Source organism: Furipterus horrens, unplaced genomic scaffold, assembly GCF_987537825.1.
Source record: "Furipterus horrens unplaced genomic scaffold, mFurHor1.1.pri manual_scaffold_7, whole genome shotgun sequence".
Taxonomy (NCBI): domain Eukaryota; kingdom Metazoa; phylum Chordata; class Mammalia; order Chiroptera; family Furipteridae; genus Furipterus; species Furipterus horrens.
This window is the reverse complement of record NW_028327177.1, coordinates 1,145,940-1,173,205: the sequence shown is the minus strand read 5'-3', so window position 1 is coordinate 1,173,205 and position 27,266 is coordinate 1,145,940. Positions and strand designations below refer to the sequence as shown.

At 65.6% G+C, this 27,266-nt stretch overlaps 1 protein-coding gene across 1 annotated transcript in view; it reads left to right on the top strand.

Annotated features, from left to right (window-relative positions):
* ADGRB1 (adhesion G protein-coupled receptor B1) overlaps positions 1-27,266 on the top strand; it is a 67,750-nt gene that overhangs the window by 12,037 nt on the left and 28,447 nt on the right. The window contains exons 3-17 of the mRNA XM_090283309.1: positions 7,940-8,101; positions 9,037-9,150; positions 9,586-9,750; positions 10,252-10,416; positions 10,755-10,919; positions 11,292-11,456; positions 11,660-11,761; positions 12,425-12,531; positions 12,754-12,948; positions 13,184-13,252; positions 13,916-14,024; positions 15,872-16,015; positions 16,487-16,562; positions 16,691-16,793; positions 17,718-17,761. Of these exons, the coding sequence (XP_090139435.1) occupies positions 7,940-8,101; positions 9,037-9,150; positions 9,586-9,750; positions 10,252-10,416; positions 10,755-10,919; positions 11,292-11,456; positions 11,660-11,761; positions 12,425-12,531; positions 12,754-12,948; positions 13,184-13,252; positions 13,916-14,024; positions 15,872-16,015; positions 16,487-16,562; positions 16,691-16,793; positions 17,718-17,761 (1,885 nt within the window). The remainder of the gene's footprint in view (positions 1-7,939; positions 8,102-9,036; positions 9,151-9,585; positions 9,751-10,251; positions 10,417-10,754; positions 10,920-11,291; positions 11,457-11,659; positions 11,762-12,424; positions 12,532-12,753; positions 12,949-13,183; positions 13,253-13,915; positions 14,025-15,871; positions 16,016-16,486; positions 16,563-16,690; positions 16,794-17,717; positions 17,762-27,266) is intronic.

The following is a 27,266-nucleotide window of genomic DNA, read 5'->3' as shown; positions in this document are numbered from 1 at the left end:
GCTGTCACAGCATCTTGGGTAGAGCACGGGGGAAAGGTCGCGGATGCTGGAGGTCAGGGGTCTCTTGGACCAGGGGCCAAGGTCAAGGCTGCAGGAGAGCTCCGCGGGCAGGGCAAAGGCAGGGCCTGTGCTGTCAGCCCTGCAGTGAGGAGCAGGGTGCGGTGAGGCCTCCGTGGTGAGGAGAGTCTGGGACGCTGGGTGGGGCTGGGCAGGCTGAGACGCAGGAGGTGCACCTCCCTTGCCTGGGAGGATGGGGGAGTGCTGGGCAGTGGCTGGGCTGCGGAGGGCAGCAGGAGACAGAGAGTCTCAGACTGTTGAGTTTGAGGGGCCAGGAAGGCAGCTGAACAAGGGTGCCGGGCGTCCAGGACCCAGGCTGCACTGCATGTCCGTGCTGGGTGGGTGACTCTGTCCAGGGCCCTTAAGCCCTCCTGAGCCAGTGAGGTCGATGGGCTGCTTCTCAGAATAACACCTTTAAAGGCATAAAATAAGCCTATGGGGTACAAAAGAACCCCATTATCCTGGAACTAGCTCTGCTCATGGCCCCTGGGCCCTAGACCCCAGATCGGACGGCTCCGTGAGCTCTGAATGCAGCTGGAGAGGAGCGGGAAGCGGAGGGGCCAAGCGGGCAGAGCCTCTGGGAGGGGCCGCTGTGTGGGCGTCCAGGAAACCAGCAGAAAATGCCCCGCCAAGATCACTTGTTTCATGCCCCCCCCCCCCCCAGCAGCGAGGTAGGAGGCTGGGAGGGCTGAGCTCGGGCCAGAGTGGAGGTGCAGGGAGCCCAGCCTGGACAGCTGCTGCGGGGCAGGGACGCGGGGGGCTGGTTGGGCAGGAGGGCCACGTGGTCACCATGCCCGGTCACTCCCCAGCAGGCCCCAGCCCCGAACTTTGGCTTCTCCATCTGCCAAATGCCGACTGCTTTGCAGGAGGGCTCTTGTCACATGGGAGGTGATGGCCCCAGGGCCCCACCTGGAGGAAAAAGCTGGTCTCCATGAGCTCAGGGGCGGCGGCCGAGCTGGGAGACACCCAGGCTGCTCAGGGCCGCGCTGCGCGGGGTTGTCTGGGGGAGAAGGTCAAAGGCACAGGGCTGGTGCGATCCCGGCGTGACAACCCGGAGCAGGAGCTTCTGTGCTGGCGGGAGCCAGCACCCAACTTCTCAGTGAGCACCCACTGTGCACTCCGAGGCGGGGGTCAAGTGCAGTGGGGAGCAGAGGGGTGAGTGGGGGGATTTAAACAGGAGAGTGACAGGCACTGACCCTGCCCACCGCTCCGGCTGTGAGTGCACAGTGGTGTCCCAGCCCAGAGGGCGGTGGGGGCCAGACAGGCGCCCACGAGGGCAGGGGCCAGCGGCAGGCGTCCACGAGGGCAGGGGCCAGACAGGCGTCCACGAGGGCAGGGGCCAGACAGGCGCCCACGAGGGCAGGGGCCAGCGGCAGGCGTCCACGAGGGCCTGATGCCGGCCGGCCAGGACACAGGAGCCCAGGATGGGGGAAGAGGGTCTGGCGGGGGTGTGGGCGTGTGGAGCTGATGGCAAAGGATGAGGGTCAGAGGAACGAGGTGGCCAGACCACTCCCGGACGTCGAACGGCGACCAGGGTGGGGAGGGGAAGATCCAGAGGTCAGAGGGGCACTTGCGTGTGAGGTGCCCGTGGGTCACTGGGCGGGAATGTCCCGCGAGCAGGATGCGCTGGAGACTGGAGCTCCAGGACAGGCCCAGGTTAGGCTGCAGCCCCAGCCTGGCCACGCACATGCTGAGTCCCCTCCCCCCACCCCCGCCACCCCTAGCCAGTCCCATCAGCTTCTTCACCCAATCAGGCCCCTTGTCTTGGAAATGGGGATGGGCACACTCTGAGCCGTTATGACAGCAGCCAGGTTTGGGGTGTTTGCTTTGTGCCGGAAGCACCCACAGATCCACTGGTTTCCTCCTCCTGGCAACCCTGAGACTGGCTCCCCGCCAGGGTGCCCCTCCGCCATGGGGACTTTGCCTAGGCTGTTCCCTCCCCAGATGCCCAGAGGGCTCCCGCCCCTGAGTCCTTGCTCAGTCGTTGGAATAGGCAGCAGCCCCAGCCCCGGTCTCCAGCTGGCACCCCTTCCTTTCTCGTGGTCCCCGCTGGGCGCCGCAGGGCAGGGGCGGGCGCACTCGCTGACACCACCCGGGTGTGCCGCAGCACCTGGCCCACCGCAGGCAGTGTGGAGTGCAGGGGCACAGAGGCACTGAGGCGGCAGGAAGGGTCCGCCAGCTCCTGGACGCTCAGGGCTCCCCCCCCCCCCCCCCCGTGCTGGCCTCCGCTGGGAGGGTCAGGTCGCGCTCGTGCAGGTGTGGGTGCTCATGTGCGTGGGGGGGTGGGTTGGCACATGGACCAGAGAGGTCCAGCCACCGTTCAGGAGACACACAGCTGAGCCCTGCGCCCAGGGAGCTTCGCTCTCTCACGGCCGGGGAGGCCGGGACAGGCGCGTCCTTCACCTCCGCTCCCAGAAGGCCTTGTGCAGCTGAGCTGGGGCGTGAGCAGCGGCCCAGGCCAGCCCGTGGCCCATTTTCAGCCCTGCCCCCTGCCCGCCTGTCCAAATGCCACATGGCCACATCACATGTCTGGCTCAGCCAGTGCTCCTCAGGCCATAGCAACTGCTCCGCCGCTCCTGCCCCCGCCAGGCACACCCCCACGAGGGTCTCGCCATGTGTCCCGCATGTCTCGTCGCTCTGCCCCCCCCCCCCCGCCCACCTCCAGTCTCTCTGCTGTCTTCTGCCTCCGGCGAGATGGGGCCATTTCTCTCAAGGGTCATTTTAAATATTCATGTTTTAATTAAAGAATTTTATTGCAGAAGCGACAAGTAAGAGAATGAAAAAGCAGCATCCTGAGGGCTGGGGACGTGTCTCTGTGTGTCCCTGCCTTTGCCCCGCCCCCGTGGGCCTGCACGGGTGGGGGCGGGGCTGAGTGACATCGGGTCTGGAGGGCTGTGACTCTGATGCCAGGCTGAGGGACGAAGACCCTCCCAAGACCACCCCAGCCTCCAGGCCTTCACCACTTGGTGGGGTGGCCCCTGCGTGACACACACACCCCTGCAGGGCTTTGGACACATCCCAACCCTAAAAGCCCCCACAACTTCCTCAGGAAGAAGCATTCGGAGCCCCCTCCTCTCTGGGGCCTGCAGGAGCGGAGGCAGGCTAGGCCTAGAGTAGGGGGTGCCTGTGGCAGGCTGTGTCCCTGAGCCGGCTGGGAGGCACAGGGAGGCCGTGAGGGGGCGTGGGAAAGCCCGAGGTCCTCCCTGCCAGGGTTGCCGCTCCCTCACAAGGACAGATTTAGGAAACCCTGGAAAACAAGGTTTCATTTCCACTGGAGAGAAAGCCCAGTCTAGATGGCGGGGGGTGGGGAGGGCTTGGTCACGACACACACGTATGCCCTCACCCAAGAAGTTGTCACGTGAGTCAGAGACCCTGTGCCACCTGCTGCCAGTGGCCCTGTTTGGGTCCCACATCCCAGAAAGGTGTGATAAGGGGTGTCGGCCACACAGCCGAGGCCCAGGAAGGGACGGGACTTGCCCAGAGTGCAGGGCCCAAGGGCAGAGTGATAGTAGGACATGTAGGGACCATTCTTAGGATGAGGGGCAGCCCCTTGAGGAGGAGGAGCAAACTGAGTGAGCCGCCCTGCGGACGGGGCCATGCTGGTCGGCCCTGCAAGCCTCAGTCTCCCCTGTGAAGTGGGGGCAGGACAGGCCTGCCCATGGGGTCCGGGAGAGGCTGAGAAAGATGGCACATCTAACGCAGGTGCTTGGAGGACAGAGGCGGACTTAATGGTGGGCACACTGGGCGCGCGCCCTGGGCCCCAACTTCTGAAGGGCCCCGCAAAAGCCCAATTTTACACTTTTTTTCTAATGGCACCAAGTTTGGTTTCATGACTACGCTGCATAAAATATGGCTAACATGTATTTCTATTTTCTCTGTCTCTCTCTCTCTTTTTTAAGGGGCCCAATATTTCTTTCTGCACCCGGGGCCTCAACCAACCTTAATCCGCCTCTGTTGGAGGAGCTGTCCTTGTCCTGCTTCCCTAGAGGTGGCCCTGGCTCTCTTGGCCCCGTCCTGAGGTCCCGTGGCACCTGCTGCAGCTGAGCAGGCTGCTGGCCACTGGGGCCCTGAGAGTGGGGGCCGGAGGCCCCATGGAGAATGGGCTGGGAGGATGTCCGAAGGGGGCAGAGGCTGTGGACTGGGAACAGGGTGAGCTGTCCTGTCCCCTGATGTCCCATTGGCACATCCCTGCAGGGGGCTCAGAGCAGGAGCCTGGTGCCCCGGACAGGCCCTAGCTTGGTGGAGGACAGGGCAGGTTCCCTTGGGAGCTGGACGAGGCGGGGGGTGCCTGGGAGCCTGGCCGGCGGGGGTGAGTGGGCAAGCGCTGGGAGACTTGCTGGACTGGGGAGCCCTCTGCTGGAGAAGAAGGGAAGCGCACGGCTCGGCTCCTCCAGAGGGGACTCCCCCCCACACACACTGGGAAGGCCCAGCGGGGAGAGGGCCTTCCCCAGTGCCCCCATCCCAGCCAGCTTGGGGCACAGGGATGAGGTGGTCACAGCCTCGAAGCTGGGGCGCCAGGGTGGGAAGAGGCCGGGAGCCCCCTCTCATGCGCCTGCTCTCCTGGGGAGCCAGGCTACCCAGAGGCCATTAATTGGCTCTATTCATCCTGCAATGGGATGGAAATGAGGCTCCCAGACAGAGGGGCATTGAGCTGGGGAAGAATGGCTGCCTCTTTCTGGGCCGGGGAGGCGGCCCACCTCCCTGCCTTGCCCTCTCCTCTGCTGCCCCTGGAAGCTCACCCAGCCCGGGAGCACCTTGGCCACCCAGCAACGGGCGGCTGGAGCGCCTCTGCCCAGCGTTGCGGGTGATCCCCCATGCCGTGGACACACGTTTATCAACCGTCAGCTATGCGTGGGGATACACATTAAAAATAAAAACACCAGCAAAAATAGCTCCCACTTCCCGAATGTCCCTCAGTGGCAGGACTGTGGCCAAGGTCGGGGGGTGGCAGTGACAGGGATCAGGGCTCAGTATGTGCTGGGGGACCAGGATGCCTATGCCTGGGGTCAGAAGACAGTTTATGATGAAGATCAAGGGTCGGGACTCAGCCTGCGACCAGGGTCAGGGATAGGCCAGGGGGAGGGTAGGTCTGTCCTCTGAGCCCATGGCCACCCCCTGCTCCCTTCCCCTCCTCCCACCACATCCTTGCCACCTGGGTCACCAAGGTAACCAGCCCTGAAATAGTGGGTGTTTTGGCAGCCGAGGCCTAACCTGAGTCTATCCTGAACGACTGAGCTCTGCAGCAGTTGCCATGGGAACCGAGTGGCATCCTCTGATTAGCCCGGCTTGGACACCCTCTCTCTCCCACCCACTGCTGGTTTCCACGTCACTCAGGCTTCCGCGTGGGGGCTGGGCTGAAGCAGGAAGGGGCGACCGGCAGGAGGGGCCCCACTTGACCCCACTGCCAGGCCTGTCTCCCTGGACTCCGACCTTCTCTGTTCCTTGGCCTGGTGTCACAGGATGGGATGACCCCGGCAGATGCCACTGCTGAGGCCTGGAGCGCCGGACTGGGGCCTGTGGTTGGACGTAGCAGGCAGCCCTAGTGAGTCTGGGGGCCCGGGGGAGCATATGGACCCGACTGGACTCCAGTCCCTGCTCCTCTCCTGTTGGCTCAGCAGGTGACAGGGCCTCCCGCCGGCATGTGCCTCTGTGTCTGACACACGGCCATGGTTCTGGGCTGAGTGACCCATGTGCGGGCATGTGAAGCTGTCCAGCACCCTGCATTCCGAGGCACTTCCCCAACGTCTGGGATGCGAGACAAAGGGGTGCTGATGTGACAGGCTCCCGGGTGCAGTTCTGATGGCACCCGCAGTGCCAGCTCCGGGGCAGACCCTCCGGGCGTCCCAGTCTCCTCTGCTGTAAACGCGGTGAAATGCTGCCTCCTGGTGGGGAAGGGACTTAAGGTTCTGGTGTGCTAAGGTGCTGGGAGCTGGAGTGGAGAGACCCTGCCCAGGATGCCCCCTGGGGAGAGCTGGCCACAGAGGGAGCAAAATGATCGTTGGAGGGTGTGGGGCCCGGCTGGTGAACGGCCTGGTGCAATCCCACTCAGCCTGGTCCTAGCTGGGGGGCACAGGCACCCCCTCACCTGGGCTGCCTCGGCCTTCTCATCTGACCACCAGGGGCAGAGAGGCCACCCTGTAGCCACACAGGAAGGCCTCCAAACCAGGCCCCTGAGCCCCCCGGGCCAGAGCCCATGCAAGCTAAGCCCTGCCTCCACTCTGTGGCCCTGGCAAGCCCCTCCCTGGGCCTCAGAGCATACCTGGGAGCTGTCTTCGACTGTGTGTGTGCAGGGACAGAGCAGCGCCTGTGCCCACCATCCGAGGTGCAGCCATGGAGGTCCTGCCTGGTCACCGGGTGTGTCAGCCCGCCCACCTGCCCATCCTCTTGCTGTGTCCTGCCTGGCTGGGCCCTGAGGGCAGGAGGCATGGGTGCTCTGTGCTCTGGCAGACAGCGCTGCCTCTCCAGGCCCAGGGCGAGGTGGGTGGGGGGTGGGCTCTGTGAGGGGCAGGAGACAAGGTTCCGCAGTAGGCTTGGGGGGTGGAAGGCTCCCCTTCCCAATTGTGTACCCAGCGTGGAGCGTGAGGCCCTGCCGCCCCCACCCAGGAGGTTCCCTGCCTCCCGGTCCCTTGCCCCGTGCGCCCCCTGCTGGTCGGCTCCCAGGACAGACGCAAGAGCGACGAGGAGGGGCGCTGGCACCGTGGGGGCCCCACACACAAGCCAGGGCTCATAAGAGCATCCAGGACCCTCCTGATGGGCCCTCGGTGACCTGCCTGTGGCCAGCCCGGCTCCCCGGCTCCAGCCCCCGTGGAGCTGTGGCCCCGCTGTGTCCTGGCCGCTCACACATGGGGGCAGCATCAGGGTGCTGGTGCAAGGTGCCCGCCAGGCCTGCACCTGGTCCCCCGTGGGTGCTGCTGGGGCTGCTCCCCCTGAGCGAGGCTGCCCTGGCCGGCTTTGCCGGCAGTGCAGGGGCCCTGGCGTCCGCGAGGGCAAACAGGAGTGCCTGAAGCATGGCCTTGGGACAGAAGGCTGAGCAAGCAACCCCTTCCTCGGCCCACCAGGGCAGCCCCCAGGCTCCAAAATGGGAGCAGCCTCCCTGCTCCTCCTCCCTTGATGGTTCCCCAGTACTTCGAGGCTGTCCTGCTTAGGGCCCTGAAACTAGGGCCACCAAGAGGGGACAGGGCCAGGATGGAGGAAGATCCAGGGGGCGGCTGTGGTCAGAGGAGGGGTAGCTGGAGGGGCCGCGAGGCCCGGGTGGAGGCCGTTGTCCCCAGGCTCCGGGTGGCCAGTTTTGCCAGGTCTGGGGTTGGCTCAGCCCAGCTGTGCCCTGGGTGTGAGGCCCTGCTGGGCCACCAGCTGTGAGGCCCTGGTCACTTGTCACCTGTGGTATCCTGTGTGGGGTAGGGGAGAAAGCACACAGGTCACGGCTGTGAGAGGGGGACAATTAGGAAACTGAGGCTTAGAAGAACTGGACTGAGGACCACGGGAGGGGGTGCCAGCAGGGCTGGGGATCTGTGCCCAGGAATGAGGGCCCCATCCGCCCTCACCCCATCCCCAGGGCCTGAAAATGCAGCCGCGGGGATGGGCTGGGGCGTCACTCAGTCATTCAATCACTCATGCTTCAGACCAGTCTGGGGCTCCGCCTCCTCAGGCCCTCACCCTGGGGACAGATTCTGAGCCCCTCACACCGCGGTGACTTGTCCTTGTCCAGGCCCGCACTGACCGCCCAGGTGACCCTACGCCGGGCTGCGGTGCTGTGGCTCCCACACTGGAGCCTCGCGCATGCGCGTCTCTGCGCGTTGGTCTCTGTGCCCGCATCCCTGCCTGGCAGACCCCCGAAGTCACTCTCTGGGAGACGTGACCCCTGCCCTCTGGCTCCCACCAGGCGGCTGGAAGCTGTGGTCCCTGTGGGGCGAGTGCACGCGGGACTGCGGCGGAGGCCTGCAGACGCGGACGCGCACCTGCCTGCCGTCGCGCGGCGCCGAGGGCGGCGGCTGCGAGGGGGTCCTGGAGGAAGGCCGCCTGTGCAACCGCAAAGCCTGCGGCCGTGAGTGCGCGGAGCGGGGCGCCGGTGGGGGAAGGGTTTGGGGCAGGCGAGAACCCGAGATGGGGCCAGGCCGGGCGAGAGGGGCGCGGGTGGAGTGGGGAGAAGGGTGGGTGCCCGGGGTCAGGCTCCATGGCGGCAGGAATCCTGGGCTGCCAGAATCAGGTGAGGAAGGTGGGCCCCCGCTGGTGGAGGGTGGAGGCGGGGAGAAAGGAGGGCCTTGGGCCAAGGCCGGGCCGGGAAGGGGCGGGGCCTGGGCTGTGAGGGGCGGGGCCCGGTGCGAGGGCGGAGCCATAGGGGTGGAGCTTGGCCAAGAGCAGGTGGGACCAGTAGAGGTAAGGGCTCAGGAGTGGGAAGTAGATGCGACTGGGTGCGGCTATCTTCTCTCCTGTGGATTGAGAATTTGGGGGTGCTTCCCGGGCCAGACCCGCCTGCCCCAGCCCCATCCCATCCCCAGAACATATGTCTCTGGTAAGCTCACTAATGACCTCGTGTATATTTTAGCTGCTTTCATAACGTTTAGTCAAGTTATAATGAGAATGCCGTTCTTCGGGTTGGTCTTCCCTTGGTGAACTTGCCTGGGAAGAGGAGCTCACCTCAGAAGCCTGGGGGGCCCTGGGGCGTGTGGGGGACCCAGCCATGGGAAGAAAGGGTTCTAGTGAGATGCCGAGTGGGGGCGGGCAGCAGCCTCTCAAAGTGCTGCGCTACAGGTGACTCCTGAGGGCCCTGGGGAAGAAAGGGAAGGGCACAGGGCAGGGGAGATGGGGTCCCATAGGAATGGACCAGACAGGGGTCGGCCCAGGCTCAGATGCCCTGGTCCCAGGTTTCCCAAACGTCCAGGGGGCCAAGCAGCCTGGTGCTGCCAAGCCGGGCCCCACTCTGGCTGGAGACCGAGGGACCCGGGACGCTGGACACACTGACCTGAGGCTGTCCTGCAGCGGCGGCGGGGCGCGCCAGCTCCCGGAGCCAGTCGCTGCGCTCCACGGATGCGCGGCGGCGCGAGGAGCTGGGGGACGAGCTGCAGCAGTTCGGGTTCCCGTCCACGCACACAGGTGAGCTGCAGGGGTGGGTGGGCGGGCGCGTGAGAACGAAAACGCCGTGAGGTGGGGAAGGCTAGTTTCACGGGGCGAGGTCTTTGTACAGCTAGTTTAAGTTATTAACTGCTGCTCACTGTAAGAAATAACTTATTAGGCACCATAATTAGACTACCCTCTCAGGCACCAGGCTGTCCTCTCCGGGCCGGCTGGCTTTGGGGACGCTAGTGCAATGCGAAGGGCCCGTCCGGGGCCAGACCCCAGGGACACGGGACAGCACAAACCCAGCCCACAGCCTTGCAGGGGGACGGCTCGTCCTGAGAACAGCCCTGCTTCAAACACCTTGAGCTAAAAGGCTTCCTTCCTCCTGCTGGGGGCTCCTGCTGAGGGTCGGACCGCAGGCCGGGAGCAGAGGCAGCGGCAGGCCTCTGATGCTGTAGGTCTGGCCCGCAGGTGACCCCGCGGCCGAGGAGTGGTCCCCGTGGAGCGTGTGCTCCAGCACGTGCGGCGAGGGCTGGCAGACCCGAACGCGCTTCTGCGTGTCCTCCTCCTACAGCACGCAGTGCAGCGGGCCCCTGCGCGAGCAGCGGCTGTGCAACAACTCGGCGGTGTGTCCAGGTGGGCCGGCCGGGCAGCCAGGATCGGGGTAGAGGAGCAGGGGGCGGGGCACCCGACGCCAGGCGTGGCGAGCAGGGGGCGGGGGATCCGAGGGCGGGCCTTACGGAGCAGGGGGCGGGGCGGAGGAGCAGGGGGCGGGGCGGAACATCTGGACGGGCCGGCGGGGGGGCTGGGGGCGGGGCTTATGGAGCAGGGGCGGGGCGGGGCGGAGGAGCAGGGGGCGGGACGGAACATCTGGACGGGCCGGCGGGGGGCTGGGGGCGGGGCTTATGGAGCAGGGGGCGGGGCGGAGTATTAGGACCAGGGGCGGGGCAGCCAGGACCGGGGCGGGGGGAGGGACCGCAGACCGTAGGAGCAGGGCGGGGCATCCGAGGCCTGAGGGGAAAGGGGCGGGGCTGGGCGGGGCACCAGGGTCCAGGGGTTGATGGGCGGGGCGAGGGGGTAAGGACAGCAGTGACCAGTAGTCGTAGAGCTCAGCAGCGCCCTCTGGCCCCTCTACAGTGCACGGCGCGTGGGACGAGTGGTCACCCTGGAGCCTGTGCTCCAGCACCTGCGGCCGCGGCTTCCGGGACCGCACGCGCACCTGCCGGCCTCCCCAGTTCGGAGGTAACCCCTGCGAGGGTCCCGAGAAGCAAACCAAGTTTTGCAACATCGCTCTGTGCCCTGGTAGGTGAGAGGGAGGGCGCTGGGTGGGGGGGACTTGGGAAGGACGGGAAGGCCCCGGGAGCCCCAGCCCCACCCCCAGAGGTTGGGACCTCAGACTGTGATGGGGGGAGTTGGAGACCCTGAGGCATTCTCATTGAGTACCCTTGGTATTGGGGTGGCGGCCCTCAGGGGGGTTCACGCCCATGTCCCAGGGGCAGGGACCCTGAGGTGTTCACACTTGTGACCCAGGCTCAGTGTAGGGGTCCTGGGCCCGGGGGGTGTTCGCACCGTGTTCCAGCCTGGGCCCGGGCCCCGGGTGTTCACACGGCTCCTGCCCCTTCCTTCTCCGGGCCGGGCAGTGGATGGAAACTGGAACGACTGGTCGAGCTGGAGCACGTGCTCTGCCAGCTGCTCCCAGGGCCGGCAGCAGCGCACGCGGGAGTGCAACGGGCCCTCGTACGGGGGCGCTGAGTGCCAGGGCCACTGGGTGGAGACCCGAGACTGCTTCCTGCAGCAGTGCCCAGGTAAGGCCGCCCCGGGTGAGAGGGGCGCGGCCCGCGGGGGCTCCCTGTGGGCCCTGGCACGTGGCCCTGGGGACATGGGGAGCAGTGGGAAGTGAGGTAGTCGTGGGGGCCAGTGCATGTGGGGCACTTGTTTTTCTGCGTCAAGCTGAGCTCTGGTTTTTCCTCCCCTGGTCTCAATGTCATTTTTCTCATGGCTTCCTGCTCGTACCCCCGCCTGGGTGTCCACGGCTCTCCATGTCTGGTCCTCCTGTGTCCCCGTCCCCATGTTGCCTGGCCTTCCCCACTTTCCACGTGGCCCTGTGTCTCTGACCACCTGGACCCGAACCCTCCTCGTCTGTGGGCCCGTGCCTCCGTACCTGGTGTGCCCCGCAGTGGACGGGAAGTGGCAGGCCTGGGCGCCATGGGGTGGCTGCAGTGTCTCATGTGGGGGCGGCAAGCAGCGGCGGGAGCGTGTCTGCTCCGGGCCCTTCTTCGGGGGAGCCGCCTGCCAGGGCGCACAGGAGGAGCACCGGCAATGCAGCTCCCAGCGGTGTCCCGGTGAGTGTCACCCCACCCCCGCAGCCAGGCTCTGGGAGGGTGCCCGAATGACTGGGTGGCTTGGAGCTGGCCGGCCGGGGAAGGATGACCTTTTGTGGCGGCGGGTGTCCTGGCAGGGTCTGGGCCCCCTGACCCTATGGCCAGTACTCAGCACCCCTTCCTGTGCCCTGCCCCCCCGCTCACTGTCTCTGGCCCTTTGGCAGAGCCCCATGAGATCTGTGACGAGGACAACTTTGGCACTGTGATCTGGAAGGAGACTCCAGCTGGAGAGGTGGCCGCAGTTCGGTGTCCCCGAAATGCCACGGGTGAGGGCCAGCAGGCAGCTGCTGTGAAGGGCTCCTGTCCCAGCCTCCCAGAGCTGTGTGTGAGGCGGAGAGCTGAGCCTACAGGCCTGGCCGACAGGCCAGCAGAGCGGCACGCCTGTCCCTTTCCACCCCAGGGCTCCTGTTGGGTGACAGGGTAGTGGCAGTTCTCTGTGGTCATCTCCACTGTGTGTGGGCAGCTATACCTGCTTCCCTGACCGTTTCCTAGCAGTAGGCTCTGGGTCACAGGTGTGCTCGTGTGCAAGGCTCTCACTACCTGACCCAGACACCCCCGGGGTCCTCCCCGTGTGCAGTTGGGTGGCAGGCTGGGCTGCATGCTCTCCCCAGCTCTAGATTGGGAGGGGCTACCAGAGAGGCCCCAGGACGATCTTGAAGCCCCATCTCGGCTGAGGGCTCTGCCTCACACAGACAGGGTCCCTGAAGGTTTGGCTCCTGCCGGGTCTCTGCAGCAGCCACTCAGAAATTTGTGAACGAGAGAAAGCGGCATGGCCTGGCCCCCATGCCGGCTATACTCTCGGAGAGTCTCTGCTTCCGGGGCCGAGGGTCCCAGCCAGAGGGGCTGAGGCCTGGGACGTGTGGGTAGGATGCCTGCGGTGGACATGCAGCTGAGAAGTGGGCGGCAGAGCTGACCCTCTGCCTCCCCAGGCCTCATCCTGCGACGCTGTGAGCTGGACGAAGAAGGCATCGCCTCCTGGGAGCCCCCCACCTACATCCGCTGCGTCTCCATCGACTACCGGAACATCCAGATGATGGTGAGGGCCAGCCCGGGTCTCCTGCCCTGCCCCTCAGTCCGGGCCCTTCTCTGCCCTGTGTCCTCAGATGTAACCCTGTGTCCCCCGTGGTACAGCCTGAGGACACAAGTCAGCTCTGGCCACTGGCTGGGGGCTGCACAGGATCCTCTAGGCACAGGAGGTCCTTGGTATGGTCCTGCCATGTCCTGCAGTCAGGGTGCCCAGTCCTCTCCGTCTGTCCAGACCCGGGAGCACCTGGCGAAGGCTCAGCGAGGGCTGCCCGGGGAGGGCGTGTCCGAGGTCATCCAGACGCTGGTGGAGATCTCCCAGGACGGGACCAGCTACAGTGGGGACCTGCTCTCCACCATCGATGTCCTGAGGAACATGACAGAGATCTTCCGGAGAGCATACTACAGTCCCACCCCCGGGGATGTGCAGGTGGGCACCCAGAGGGCTGCTGGCGGGGGCGGGGGAGCACCTGGGAAGGTGGCTGGGTGCAGGCCTGGACCCCAGCCATCCACTGAGCCCAGACCCTGCCATGCACTGAGCCCCAGCCCCAACCCCAGATTGGGCCTCAGCCCTGGCCGCACACTGAGCCCCGATGCTGGTGAGGCTCAGCCCTGATTCTGTGCTGTGTTGTCTGCTCACTGGCCTTTCTTCCACTTCCTTCCAGAACTTTGTCCAGATCATCAGCAACCTGCTGGCAGAGGACAACCGGGACAAGTGGGAAGAGGCCCAGCTGGTAAGGACACTGGTGGTCAGGGCAGCAGATAGGCCAGTTATCCCTGGTCCCTCCCCAAGTCCAAGGCTCGCCCCGCGTGGGGCCCTGGGTTCAAATCCCGGCTCGGCCTCTACCAGCTCCATAACTGCGAGGAAGTCGCTCAACCCTCTGCACCTCAGTGTCCCCATTGTCAGAGCACAGCAGCTCCCCACGTGGGGCTCAGTGTGGGGTGGGGGTGGGGTGGCTGGCTGTGTGGTGCTTCTTGGGGCAACCAGGACATGGTGGTTCTTTCCCATCTGGAAAGAGTGGTCAGTGCCCAGGGAGTACTTGGTGTGGGGACTGCGGGCACCCAGAGACCCCACTGTTGACCCAGCCTGGACCCCTAGTCTTGGGGCTGGAGCACAGCAGCCCCTCTGGGCTCAGGGTTCTCGTCTGCAAAGGGCGATAGCTACTCGGAGGTCCTGAGCCTGCTTCCCAGGGCAGGTCGGAGGCTGCAGTGCTCGGGAGCGACCCCCAGGACCAGAAACAGACAGAGGAAAAGAGGCAGGACGGGGTGGAGGAGCTAGTGGAGTCCCCGGCTCGGGGCGTGGGTGTTCACTGCGCCCTCATTGAGCTCTGGCGGTTGGCGTCCTCGGCGGGGCTGCGGCCACCGGCCCTGAGGCTGCCTGACCCCACCCCTACCAGATGGGCCCCAACGCCAAGGAGCTGTTCCGGCTGGTGGAGGACTTCGTGGGCGTCATTGGCTTCCGCATGAAGGACTTGCGGGATGCGTACCAAGTGACAGACAACCTGGGTAAGCCCACCCCAGGCTCCGCTGACCCCCCACCCCTGTGCCCCTGCTCTGCAGCCCTGGGCCAGGCCTTCTGCCTCAGTTTCTTCATCTGTGGACACAGGCGGGGGCCAGAGTGCCCTGTCCCCAGACCAGCGTCTAAGCTCAGTTCTATGTGTCAGAGGTGCAGACCTGCATGGCCCTGGGAGGGGTCAGCATGGGGCACCTCAGACCCAGACAAGGTCCCGGAGACCTCGAATCCAGGACACACCAGGAGCCTCGGCCCCCAGCACCCCCAGGGACCCCTGTGTGGGGGCGGCCGCCCCGTCTCTGGCCTGCACCCCCAGACCCCTTTGTCAGAGGGGCCTAGTCTCTACCCGCTCTCTGGCACGGACCAACAGTGTGACATGGGACAGTGACAATGCCTGCCTCCTGGGATGAGACGGCGGTGAATGGGCCGGGGCCTGGGAGGTCAGTGCCCACGGTGATTACGTGACCAGGGAGCCCTTTGGCAGCGCTCAAGGGCCGCGTTAGTCACGCCCTCCCCATCCTGGAGCGCCTCCCCGACTCTGCACACGCCCCCCTGCACCCCACATGCCACACAGGTGCACCCTGTTCCTGGGCACGCACCCCGGGAGCCCAAGCAGCCCGACCTCCTCCAGGTCTTCATCCAAGGTCACCTCCTCAGGCAGGACTCCAGGCCGCCCTCAATCTCCCACACCCCCACCCCGTGCTGCCTGTCTGTCTCCCCACTGGCGGTCAAGGTCAGGAGGGTGTTCGCTGGCCCCTGCCGAACCCTGAGCGTGAGGGCATCCTGGCACACAGTAGGTGCTCAGCATCCCTGGAGAGTGAATGACCATCTGTGTCTCTCATTGGTGGAGCACCCAGCACACAGGGCCAGCCACTCAGAGCAGGCTCGTCCTTGTCCCCAGGGCCTCTCGTAGGGAGGATGCCAGGGTCCCCAGAGCTGACCACAGTTGCAGGGAGGGCCTGGCTGGGGGTCGGGACACTGTGTGAGGAAAGGCATAGAGGTGGCCTTGGCTGGTGTGGTGGCTTCAGCTGGGGTCGGGTTCCAGAGATGAGCAAAGGCCAGAGGCAGACCCCAGGGAGGCTGGGGCAGGGGCGCACAGTGTCTGCCCAGGGTGGAGGGCCGGGAAAGAAGGGGCCTCGCGTCCTGTCCTCCCAGGCCATGTCTGCCACTCACTCAGGGGATGCCAGGCAGCCTGGTGGGACCGGGGCCTTCAGGCGTGAGCTTGGCTGGGACCGGGGGGGTGGGGGTCCGGGGCCCGCGGGAGGTCAGCCAGGCCCCAGGACCAGACTTGCACTGCCAACCCCACCCACTCTCGCCACTCTGGCTCCTCCCACGCAGCTGTGTCCCCGTCAGCCCGTCTGCCTTCTCCCAGACAGAGGACCCTTCCCCTCACCCCGCACCCTCATCTGCGCACCCTCCCACCCAGCCCCGCTGTTGTCTCCTTACCTGTCCTTAGGAGGGGAGGTCTGTCCCTGTCCCTTTTTTAGAGTTGCAGTGGAAGGGGAGCTGGGCTCCAGCATCAGGGGGCACCAAAGTGGACCCCACTGGCCTTTGGGACGTGGCCAAGCCAGGGAGCCTGTGTAGGGACAGTGCAGCTTGGGGCAGGGATTTGGTGAGAGGCCAGGAAGGTGCCCAGGCCCTGGACCTCACAGAGAGATGGTGCCAGGCAGGAGAGCCTGGCGGGCGGCCACCAGCACGCCCAGTCCCCTCTGAATCGTGAGTGCCCAGGGTGATGGTCCTGAACCCGGGCCCACTCCCCGGCTCATCATGGTAAGGCTCCTTGTCACGGAACTGCTCCCTGTCTCCCTGTCTGTCTGCCGCTTGTCTTCCTCCGCCACAGTCCTCAGCATCCACAAGCTCCCCGCCAGCAGAGCCACGGACATCAGCTTCCCCATGAAGGGCTGGCGGGCCTCAGGCGACTGGGCCAAGGTGCCGGAGGACAGGGTCACCGTGTCCAAGAGTGTCTTCTCCACAGGGCTGGCCGGTAAGGGTCCCGTTGGGCGGGGGGCCTTATTGGGGACTCAGGTCCCGTGTCTGCGGGTCCAGCCCTGGGAACGCCCTCCGGAGTCAGGCCCAGGTCCAGGGTGGCATCCACGTTTCTCCTCGGTGTCCCCAGGCCTCCCCTTCCCCCAGGAAGCCCCGCCTGCCCTCCCTCTGTCAGGAAGCTGCCCACAGTCTTTGCGGAATGGATGAAGGGACGTCCCCATTGCAGGCAGGGACAGGGTTTCACCTGAAGTCACAGGGCAGGCAGCTGAGAAAATGTGCCCCGCCTGCCCTCAGCTCTTGGGGGTCCCTGAGGGAGACCCAGGCGGTCACCCCAGCTCTTGGGCTGCAGTGCTGCATCCGTCGTGGGGTGACGCGACTGCAGAGCCTGGGCCCCCTCGGGGACACACGTGGGAGCGGGGTCGGCACTGGGGGCGGTCGGGAAGAGGGTGACTGGCACGCTGTCTTCCAGAGGCTGATGACTCCTCTGTGTTTGTGGTGGGCACTGTGCTGTACCGGAACCTGGGCAGCTTCCTGGCCCTTCAGAGGTGGGCGCTGAGGGGGCCTGGGCTGGGGGCGGGGCGTGGGGTGTCGTTGGCCTTCATTCGGGAGAGGGGCCTGGCGGTGGGCCCGGGCCTGCAGGGCACCCTGACGCGGCCCGTGGCACCCCTGCCAGGAACACGACTGTGCTGAACTCCAAGGTCATCTCGGTGACGGTGAAGCCGCCGCCCCGTTCCCTGCTCACCCCCTTGGAGATTGAGTTTGCTCACATGTACAACGTGAGTGCTCTCTGTGCGCGCGTGACATGTGGCTCTGTCTCACCCCACGGGCCGGGGGGGTCTCCCTGCAGCTTTGTAAGAGAGCTGCTTGCATCCCCAAGTGACGGGTGGGGACACTGAGGCTGAGAGAGCGGCTGGGACTTGCTCAGGCTCACACAGCAGGGTGATGAGGCAGCCGGAGTTTAACCCGCCTCTGCCTACGCCGTAGCCACTGCAGCCCCGGTCCCGCCGGCCTGGTGGCCGCCCTGGGGGAGAGAGCCATCCACCTGAGAACCCAGCCTGCCCCGGCCACAGGCCCCTCCTTGCCCTGGTCCTTGGGATTCTGTGTCAGGCCAGGCTGAGATGCTCTGTGGACCTGCTGAGAGCACCCAGCCAGGACAGGGCAGCACCAGACCTTGAACCCCAGACCAGAGTTGGGAAGAGCCAGCCCTGCTCTGTCCTGCTGTGTGGCCTTGGGCAAGTGGCTCAGCCTCTCTGTGCCACGGGGGAACCCCCCGCCTCGGCCGCCCCTGTCAGGGCTGGTGTGCGGTGACCTGCAGGACAAGGGCGTTCACCAACGCCTTCCTGCGCCTGCCTGGCCCTTGCTTGCTTACCCCTCGGGGTTCCCTGGGAGGGGGCTCCCTGTGATCCTGTTCTGCATTAGCCTGACCGGCCACCTGGACATCCAGAGGTGGGTTCTGGCCACTATTGCCCAGACCCACTCAGAGAGGGGACAGGAGCTGCCCAGGGCCACGCAGCAGGGGTGGGTGGGCATTGTGCCATCTCTTCCCTGCCTCGGGGCCTCAGTTTCCTCCTCCTCAAACACCCACTTCTTGGAGGAACAGTGTGGGCAGAGCACCTGGCACACCTGGGGGCAGATCGGGTCAGGGACCCCCGAGGGGGGCAGGCAGGGGGCCCTGACTCCTTTCCTCCTGCCCTGTCCAGGGCACCACCAACCAGACCTGTATCCTGTGGGATGAGACTGACGGGTAAGTTCCCCTGGGTCTGTGGCCGCGGGGCCCCCAGGGTGGGCTTTCGGGATGCAAGCCCCGCAGGGGCGGAGTAGTCTCGCTCTGGCCCGCTCCCTCCCTGCCCAGGTCTGGCTCTGAGGCAACATGGCGCCCATCCAGCCTGCCTGCCCCCCACCCTGGGCCAGGGGACAGGCCCGTCCACCCCTACACCTGCAGCATGACAACCCCAGCACAGCCCGAGTGGGACTGGGGACCCGGGGTGACAAGATGGAAAGGAGCAGCGTGGGCTCCTGGGGTCGCAGGCCCAGGTCCTTGTCTGGCACCGTCCAATGCCGCCGCTCTCCGCAGGGGTGGGCCTAGATGGGTGGGCTGCGGCGTGCAGTCACAGGGCCCTGCGTGGGCAGCCAGAGCAGGGTGCCCCCGAGACGAGGCGAGGCAGAGGGGGAGCTGGGAAGCCTCATTGGTCACAGGGAAGAGTTTGTGCAAAGGCCCCAAGTGGGAGTGGCCCGCAGAGGGGAGGAGGGGCAGTATTTTGGGAGATGGGACAGGAGAGAGCTTGGTGGCTGGATCCTGATGGGCCTGGTGGGCCGGGGGCGGAGGAGGGGGCTGGGCCTTCTCCCCAGGGGTTTGGTGAACACTGGTGTGTCGGAGGGGGGCTGGGTGTCATTGTCACCACCAACTCGACGGAGTCCTGGCACCAGTCCCCGGGCCGGCCCGGAGGGTGAGTGGGCTCAGCGGGGCCCCCGGGCCTGGGGTACACGCACAAAGTCCCTCCTCGGCTCTGGGCAGCGCAGTGGCGAGCCTGTGTCCTGGGGGGTCTGTGAAGGCTCCCGGAGCGGCCGGCATCGAGCGGGACAGGTCTGCCTGGCGCAGGAGGGACAGAGGCGTCTCCAGCAGAGCCTGAGCCAAAGCCGGGGAGCAGGCAGGGTGCGCGCAGAGGATAGGCTGCAAGGGGTGTGGGGTGCTTCGTGGGGGCTGAGTCAGGAGCTCTGGAGCTGTCGGGGGCCATCACCCCCCGGCCCACCTGCCCCTTCAGTGATCACTGCCACAGGTCTGACCCTCAGCCTCCTCAGCCCCCCGTGAGGAGGGACACCAAACAGGAACATACGTGCACACAGGTCCGTGTGAAACGTCAGGTTATGCCCCACGCCACAGGGGCGCCAGGCCTGGTGGCCAGAGGGCTGTGGGGACAGGGCCACGGGTCCTCTCTGAGGAGCAGCGGTCACACAGCGCCGTGCACGCGGACCTCTGGGGACAAGCGTTTTGGCAGAAGGTACAGGCAGTGTGAAGACCCTGTGCCGGGCGTGTGCGCGGCCGCCCGCACCGGCCTTTCCTGCTCTGGGCCTGGGCCAGGGCTGGGCCGGGGCAGAGCCAGCCGGGGGACCCCCGGGCCTGGGAAGCAGCACTCCGGCTTGGCTGCGGTCAACGGCTTTTCTCTGGGTTTTGCAAGCGGCATAAGCTCTCTGTGCAAAAGGGCGTCACAAAAGCACGAAAGGAGTAAAGGCGAGAAAGGGGGACCAGGCCGGCCGCTAGGTCCTTGGGGGCTTCTCAGAGCGGCGCCTTTCCCGGGGGCGCAGGTCCGTCCTGCTGGCCCAGGGCCCGTGCAGAGGCTGTCCGGGGGCTGCCCACCGCTCCCCAGGGCAGCTGGTCCTCCCAGCCCGCCCCACGGCCCCTCCCCAGGAGCTTCCCACTCTGTCCCCTGCCCAGCGTCGTCATCAGCACCCTCACCTCCGGGGACGCACTGCACAGTCCCGTCGTCCCCTCGGCGTCCAGTCCCCGGACGGTCCTAAGCTCTTGGTAGTAAATTGCTTTCCAGACAGATGCGAGACTTCCCCTCTGCCCTCCAGGGCGGCAGGAGCTGAGGGCCCTGGCCCACCCGGCCTGTGTCCAGGGCATTGTTGCTGGGACCCAGGTTCGGCTGGTGGCCCGGAGCAGACACGCCCTCTGGGGGCCTCGGCGTCCTGGCCCTGCGGGGAGTCTGCCTGCTAGTGGGTAGGAGCAGAGCGGAGGGCCGGGAGCAGGTGGCAGCCAGGCCCGGGGGTGGCTCCCTCGGGAGGGACAGGAGAGTTCAGGTCTCGGTGCCTGGGCCCAGGGTCTGGAGGGCAGCAGGAAGGTGCCACCAGCGGGCTGCGTGCGAGGCCAGCCCTGCCGGGTCCCACATGGGGCCTGCAGCTCTCAGAGGCTGTTAGTCCAGCGGGAAGCTCCAGAGTTGGGGCGGAGGCATCGGACCCAGAGCTGGGGTCCCCAGGGGAGGGAGGCGGCTGGGCGGGGAGGGGCGGGGAGAGCCCTCCCTCTTCCCCCGCCCTCACCCCCTGATCTGTTCTGATGATCCTCCTTCCATGGCTGGGCGGGGCTGCTCCTCACCCCTGAAGCACCTCAGAGGAGCCACGGGCTTCCAGGTGACCTGCCGTGACCCAGGGGCAAAGCCCCACGCCTGCTTTCACCAGTGTGCCCAGGAGTCCCGTCTGTGCTGGATCTGACCTGTGCTTGTATGTGCTGGGCAGAGGAAGGGTCTCACGTGACTGCAGGATCATGTGGGGGTGGGGGTGAGAGTGGTCGGTGACTGTCAGGGTGAAAGTGACTCATAGCCCATGGCCGGACCCAGAGCCCGACGGAGCCCCCACCTGTCTCACTGACCCGACCATGGTCACGCTGAGTCCCGACCCTGGTCACACACTGAGCCCCGACCCCAGTCACACGCTGAGCCCTGACCCTGGTCCCGCTGAGCCCCGACCCTGGTCACACACTGAGCCCCGACCCCGGTCACGCTGAGCCCCGACCCTGGTCACATACTGAGCCCCGACCCCAGTCACACGCTGAGCCCTGACCCTGGTCACGCTGAGCCCCGACCCTGGTCACACGCTGAGCCCCGACCCTGGTCACGCTGAGCCCCGACCCTGGTCACACGCTGAGCCCCGACCCTGGTCACTCTGAGCCCCGACCCTGGTCACACGCTGAGCCCCGACCCTGGTCACATGCTGAGCCCCGACCCTGGTCACACGCTGAGCCCTGACCCTGGTCACACTGAGCCCCGACCCTGGTCACAGGCTAAGTCCTAACCCTGGTCACACACTGAGCCCCGACCCCAGTCACACGCTGAGCCCTGACCTTGGTCACGCTGAGCCCCGACCCTGGTCACACTCTGAGCCCCGACCCCGGTCACACTGAGCCCCAACCCTGGTCACACGCTGAACCCTGACCCTGGTCACGCTGAGCCCCGACCCTGGTCACAGGCTAAGTCCTAACCCTGGTCACACTCTGGGCCCTGACCCTGGTCACACGCTGAGCCCCAACCCTGGTCACGCTCTGAGCCCCGACCCCGGTCACGCTGAACCTCAACCCTGGTCACAGGCTGAGCCCCAACCCTGGTCACACTCTGAGCCCCGACCCCGGTCACGCTGAACCTCAACCCTGGTCACACGCTGAGCCCCAACCCTGGTCACGCTCTGAGCCCCGACCCCGGTCACGCTGAACCTCAACCCTGGTCACAGGCTGAGCCCCAACCCTGGTCACACTCTGAGCCCCGACCCCGGTCACGCTGAACCTCAACCCTGGTCACACGCTGAGCCCCAACCCTGGTCACACTCTGAGCCCCGACCCCAGTCACGCTGAACCTCAACCCTGGTCACAGGCTGAGCCCCGACCCTGTGTCTCACCTGGAACGACTGAATGTCCACATGTGGTTACACATGCATCATAAACTTTAAGACTGTCTCCTCTTGCAGCCACATGGGACAGTGAGTGTGCCACATGCTCATCTTGGAAAGGAGTCAGAAGGTCCCACCTACAGTGCAGACCCTCCACCTGCCCCTCCCCAGTTACACACACACGTGCACACATGAGCTCAACATCCACACGGAGGCGTCAGCACGTGCTCTGTAAACACTGGGCCCTGACAGCCCCTGGAGGCCCCTGCCCCAGGGTCTCCTGTTATGTAATCACTCCCACCCCCTCAGTCCCAGGACACCAATCACCCCCTCCTTCACCTAGTTGGCGGCATGGCTCAGGCCCCTCCGAGCACCGCCGCACCAGCGTGGCCACTGGCAGTGAGGGTCTGGGAGCAGAGGGAAGGGACGTCCTTGCTGGATGGATGGGTGGGTGGATAGGTGCAGGGGAGGGCAGGAGGCTGGACCGGCGAGTGACCAGTGAGGGGGTCCAGGAGCGCAGCCTGGGAGCAAAGCTCTGTGGTCCTGAAAGGACAGCTCCCTGGGTCTTGCACTGATGGGAAGGTGCAAACGTTTTGCATTCTTTTTAAAAATAAATAATCCGGAGTTACTAGTGTATACAAGTCAGAGCTGGCACGATCTTCTGAGATCATCTGCTCTGCCTCACTTGAAACTGGTGGCAGCTGAGACCCAGCATGGGGACATTTGTGAAGGCCAGACTCCCTCCACCTTGCCCTGCTGTGCATGCATTTTGGGGCTGGGGGGTGGGATGTCCTGCCAGAGGCCTGCCCCACGAGGGCTCCGGGAAGGGCAGGATTCCACACCCATGATGCTCCTGGGCTCACACACACCCCTCAGCCATTCAGGCTCTGAGGAGTCCCACCGCCAGCCTCCATTCCACCAGATTGAGGGTTTCCCTGACTAAGGGGCTCCCAGCACCCTTATGCTCTGACTCTGGGACAAGCTGGCGGAGGGTGTGGTATGTGGAGGGTGAAGTCCTCGCGTACTCTGGACCCCTTTCCGAAGTCTGACCACCCCCCCACTGGCACCTTCAGCCCTGCCTGATCTGCTCACAGCCTTCCCCGTCTGGCTGGGGAGACAGCAAGCCCAAGGTCACCGTGTGCCACTCTGGTCTGACCTGAGCTCGGCCGGACAGGCCCCGGATGTGCGGTGCACAGACAGCCCTGGCCAGGGGATGCTCCGCCCTGGTCCCCTGCCCAAGTGCCCATCCTGGTCCCTTTAAGAGCCTTGCCCCCCGTCTTTGGTTTCCTTGGAGAGGGCAGTGAGGGGGCCGGCCAAGCCGGGTAAGCGGAAGGGAGACTTGGCAGGGTCCCCGAGCCGCTGTCAGCGGCCGGTTCCCAGCCCGACCGCTCCCACGCCAGCTGGTTCCTGATGGAGGCAGAGCCTGGGAGGGGGCCCGCCCAACACAGGAGGCCTCTTCAGCGAGTGGGGGGCTGGGGTGGGGGAGGGGCGGTGCACTGCTCTAAGGAAGCTCACCCGCCTGTCTCCCCACAGGGCTGGGAACTGGAGGGGACAGACAGGCCATGACCCAGGGCACAGGCGCCACTGTGCTCTGTACCTGGTGGGGGTGGCAGTGAGCTTCCCCTACCTGCTCTGCCCGCTGCCCGCCTCCTCGGCGCCAGCTGGGTCGCTCAGCCCTGTCTGTCCTGCGCCCCCTTCTCTGGCCCCACACGTCAGCTGAGCGGGAGGCCTTCCTGCCCGTTTCCCAGCATCCCTGCCCCCGTTCACGTCTCAGCCTGGACCCCAACTTGCAGGAACTCCACACATCCGTGCGTCTCTGCATCCTGTCTCCCCTCCCCCAGCAGGAGAGGAGCCCCACCTGAGGGCAGGGCCTGGGCCTTGTACCCCGGAAAGCGCCCCATCAAAGGGGGTCCCAGCTCTGACCACACTGACGGGGGAATCCCTGGCCTGTTTCTTCAACTGTGAGGGGCCAGACGAGCGCCCCCCCCAGCCCCCGCCCAGGACCACAGAGGAGGGGCTGCCTAGCCCAGCCGCTCAGGCCCTGCTCTGCTTCGGCTGACCCGGGAGGCACGTCTGCGGGGAGCCATTCAGCCGTGATGGAGGGCACAGCGGGGGTCACAGACGTGCACATGAGGGCCTGGGCGTGGTAGTGAGGCGGGGGCATCTTGGCGTGCGGGGCTTCCTGGGCGGAGGGTCAGGGCACCTGAGCCCCTGCCGGGCTGCTCCCAGCTGTCTGGCCCCTCGGCGCCCACGGCTGATGCTCCTACGGGTGAGCAGGTCTGTGCTGAGCTCCCGGGTCAGTGCCCGGAAGTGGGGAGCGGTGAAGGGCTCAGCCAGTGTGGCAAGGGGGGATGTGGGGACAGAGCAGGGGACGCTTGGAAAGGGCCTGAGCCTGGGCAGCACACAGATGCTTCAGTGTGCTGCTGGCAGGGGTTTGGACCTTCGTCCATGTGTCCATCTGTCCGCCCGTTTGTGATGAGCCCACGTTCTGTGTGTTCATAGCAAAGCTCCACCTGGCCGAGCGCTCGGCCGCACCCAGCACTTTGGCCCGGTCCTTCCTCCCAGGGGGCGGGGGGCGGGGAGCACCTCCTGCCCAGACTTGTCTGTTCCTGCAGTCCGGACCCTGTGGCGCCCACCGGGCTCCTTCACGGAGCGGCCCCAGTGACTGGTAGGGACATAGGGGGGCGGGGAGGCTGCCGGGTCCGTGCCACGGATGGTGCCCGCAGGGCGTGCGGGCGGCCTGCTCACTCCAGACACTCGCTTCCGTCTGCTGGGTACCCGGTGGCTTGTTCTGTTTGGTAGGAAAGTCTTCCAGACCCAGCCCCGCCCCTGCACCGCCGGGTTTGTGCTCCGTAGGGAAACGACTCGGGATGCAGGAGGGCTGGCTGTGGGGCAGACACAAGGAGGACTTCCAGCCTGGCAGCGAGGACAGAGTGATCGCAGTGTCCGGTCTCCTTTCCTGGCCTTGGTGCAGAGGCACCCGAGGCAGGGAGCTGGCAGGGTGACCTTGAGGTCCCCTGAGGCAACAGGACCTTCGGGAGTCAGGTGACCTGGGAGATACCTGGAGGGTGGGCTGGTGGCCCAGAGTCTGAGGGACAAGGAGGGCATGGCTGCCTGAGTCCCACCCATCGTGGTGGATAGGAACAGTGGTGAGACCGCAAGGCGGATGTGGCCTACCTGGCGTCCTGGACGCGACAGGTGCTGGGCTGGCGCTTGCTGGGCATTGGTGATAAGCGTTACCAGCCAGTGGCAGTCCTAGTGGCAGTCACGGTGCTGCTTCTGAGGAGGTGGTGGCAGTCCTGGCGACCATGAAGACACAGCGATGATGGTGACGGTGGTGGTGCTGCTGCTGATACTGGTGATGCGGGTGGGGTTGTGGTGGTGACGGTGTGATGGTGGCGATGACAATGCAGTGCAGGGGCACTGTTACTGTTGACACTGTGATTACTGGTGACGGTGATGGTAGCAGTATTGATGGTGTTGTTGACAATGTAGTGGTGGCGTTGACGGGTGTTGTTCATAGTGGTGATGATGGCGTTGGTGGTAGTACAGGTGTCCTGGTGAGGATGCCGATGCTCTGGTGCTCTTGATAACGTAATCGTGGTGCTGGTGTTGACGGTGGTGGTGGTGGTGACAGTAGCAGTGTTGATGGTGTCAGATGGTGAGTTGTTGTTGGTCGTGGTGATGACAGTGGTGGTGGCAGCGATGGTAACGACTGCATTGTTGGTGTCGCTATGGCAGTGTCGTGTTGATGTTGGCAGTGGCTTCAGTACTAGCGACGAGAGTGGAGGTCGTGATGACAGGTCAGGGGGTGTTGGTGATGCACTCAGCTCTCAGGGGAATTTCAGGTCCCTGTGGGGGCCAGGGCTTGCCTGTAGCAGACTTGACTAGACACCAGCCTGTGGGGAGAGCCCACAGCAATCGCAGAGGAGATAAGGCTGGGCTGGGTGTGACAGGGTTGGGGACCAGCCTGAGTCTGGCACAGTCCCAGTGGGGTGCCCAGTGCCCAGCACCGAGGCCGGCAGAGGCAGGCAGGGCAGCCGCTTGCTGAATGCCTGCGTGAGCACAGTAGCTTGACCCCGGCTGTGCCAGGGCTGGAGTGTGAGAGGTGTGGGGGTTGGGACAGTGTTCCCTCAGGTGGCAGGAGCAAGTGACAGGCCAGGTGGAGCTGGGCAGAGGTGCCCCAGGTGAAGTTCTGAGCAAGGACAAAGGGCACAGGTAGGATTCCTGGGTCTAGGCCTCTGAGCTGGGAGCTGGGCCCCAGCCCTCCCAGGCCAGTCCCTTCCTTGTGGGGCTGGGGAGACCAGGGTCCCCGCCTCCAGCAGCCCCAGGCTGCCTGGTCGCATGGGCTGAGACAGAAGAGGAGCTGGCCCTGGGGAGAGCCAGGTTTCCAGCCCAGAGCAGGCCGGCAGCCGGAAGCCCTGACTCAGAATACAGCGGCGCCAGGATCAGGGAGCCAGGAGATTAGCATCTTCTGTTGTGGGGACATGAGAAGCCCTGGAGGTCCTGGTCACAGACCCAGGGATGCTGAGCAAGGCTCAGACACTGTCAGCTCCAGGAGGGATGCACGCTTGAGGGGCATGGGTCTCACCTGGCAGTGCACTCAGCGAGACCCAGGCCAAGCAGGTGTCCATCCTGCAGGGTCCGCTGGTCACAGGCATGGCTCCCAGCCCTGAACCATGAGGAGACAGCACTGCAGATCTGGCCTGCTCTGCGGGGTCTCCAGGCTTGCAGCCAGATGGGGCTGGGCAGGGAGGGGGAGGCCGAGGAGGCTTCCTGGGGGTGGCAACGACTGGGGATCCCTGAAGGACGAGGCTGAGTCAGCCTGTGGACAGGACGGAATGGGGTCCGAGGGACCAGCTAAGACCAAGGCCTGGAGGCAGGAGGGGCACCTGAGGTTCCGTCTGGGCTTGCCTATCTAGGCAGGGCCACCAGGACCAAGGGGGTTGGGGTGGTGATGAGCTGTGGCTATTGAGTGAGGTGGGACCCAGATGGGGAGCCCAGCACAGCAGCAGGGCAGGACCTGCTGCAGGGATCAGATGCAGTGCTCAGGGCTTCACAGGCTATCAGGGCAGGCCCCCTGGAAGAGGAGACCCAGCACCAGCCTTGATCTGTGGCTCAGAAGGCAGTAGGCAGAGGTGGGAGGCGAGCACTCCTGGTGCATGCTGCGTGGTTTAGCAGGCTGTTTTAGGGAGCCCGAGTGGAGGCTAAGCCCTGAAGGTCGAGGATCATGAAGGCCAGACTACGACGTTTTGAGGACCTCCCAGCAGCCCCTTCCTACAGAGACTCCCTGCCCACTCCCTGTTCTCCCAGTGGGGTGTTCTGTGCCCACTGCTGTTCCTTTCTGCTATGTGGGAGGACACCTCTGAGTCATTCACACCCAGTGTGAATTAGCCCATCCAAGGGGGGTACGGGGGCCGTGATGGGCACCCGCCTCGTGGGCCGACAGGAGGCATGAAAGCTGCAAAGGCCCGGGCTCAGTGGGATGTCCCCAGAGTGTGCCAGGCCTAGCATGGGAACTATGTCTCTGTGGTCTCCCTGGCCCACGTGTGGGCTGAGGATCTGAGTCTACTCTACCAGGGGCGGCTCAGCTCCAAGTGGCCAGGAGGGATTTTCCATAGAGCGGCGTGGGCCTCAACTGCCCAGTCCCCACCTTGGGTTGGACGGGTGAGCACTGGCCAGGGGCAGGAGGGCAGGCAGGGCCGCCGAGGGCTGAGACCACCCCCAGGGCCTCCAGCGCTCCTCAGCTCCCACTCTCCTGGGCCCCAGGTGCCTTGTGGGGCCTGCCTGAGCTGGGTGAGGTGGGACTCAGGCCACCTTCTCTGAGCCACCCTCACCTGGGACATGGGGACAAGGCTGTGGCCCTGCATTGGGTG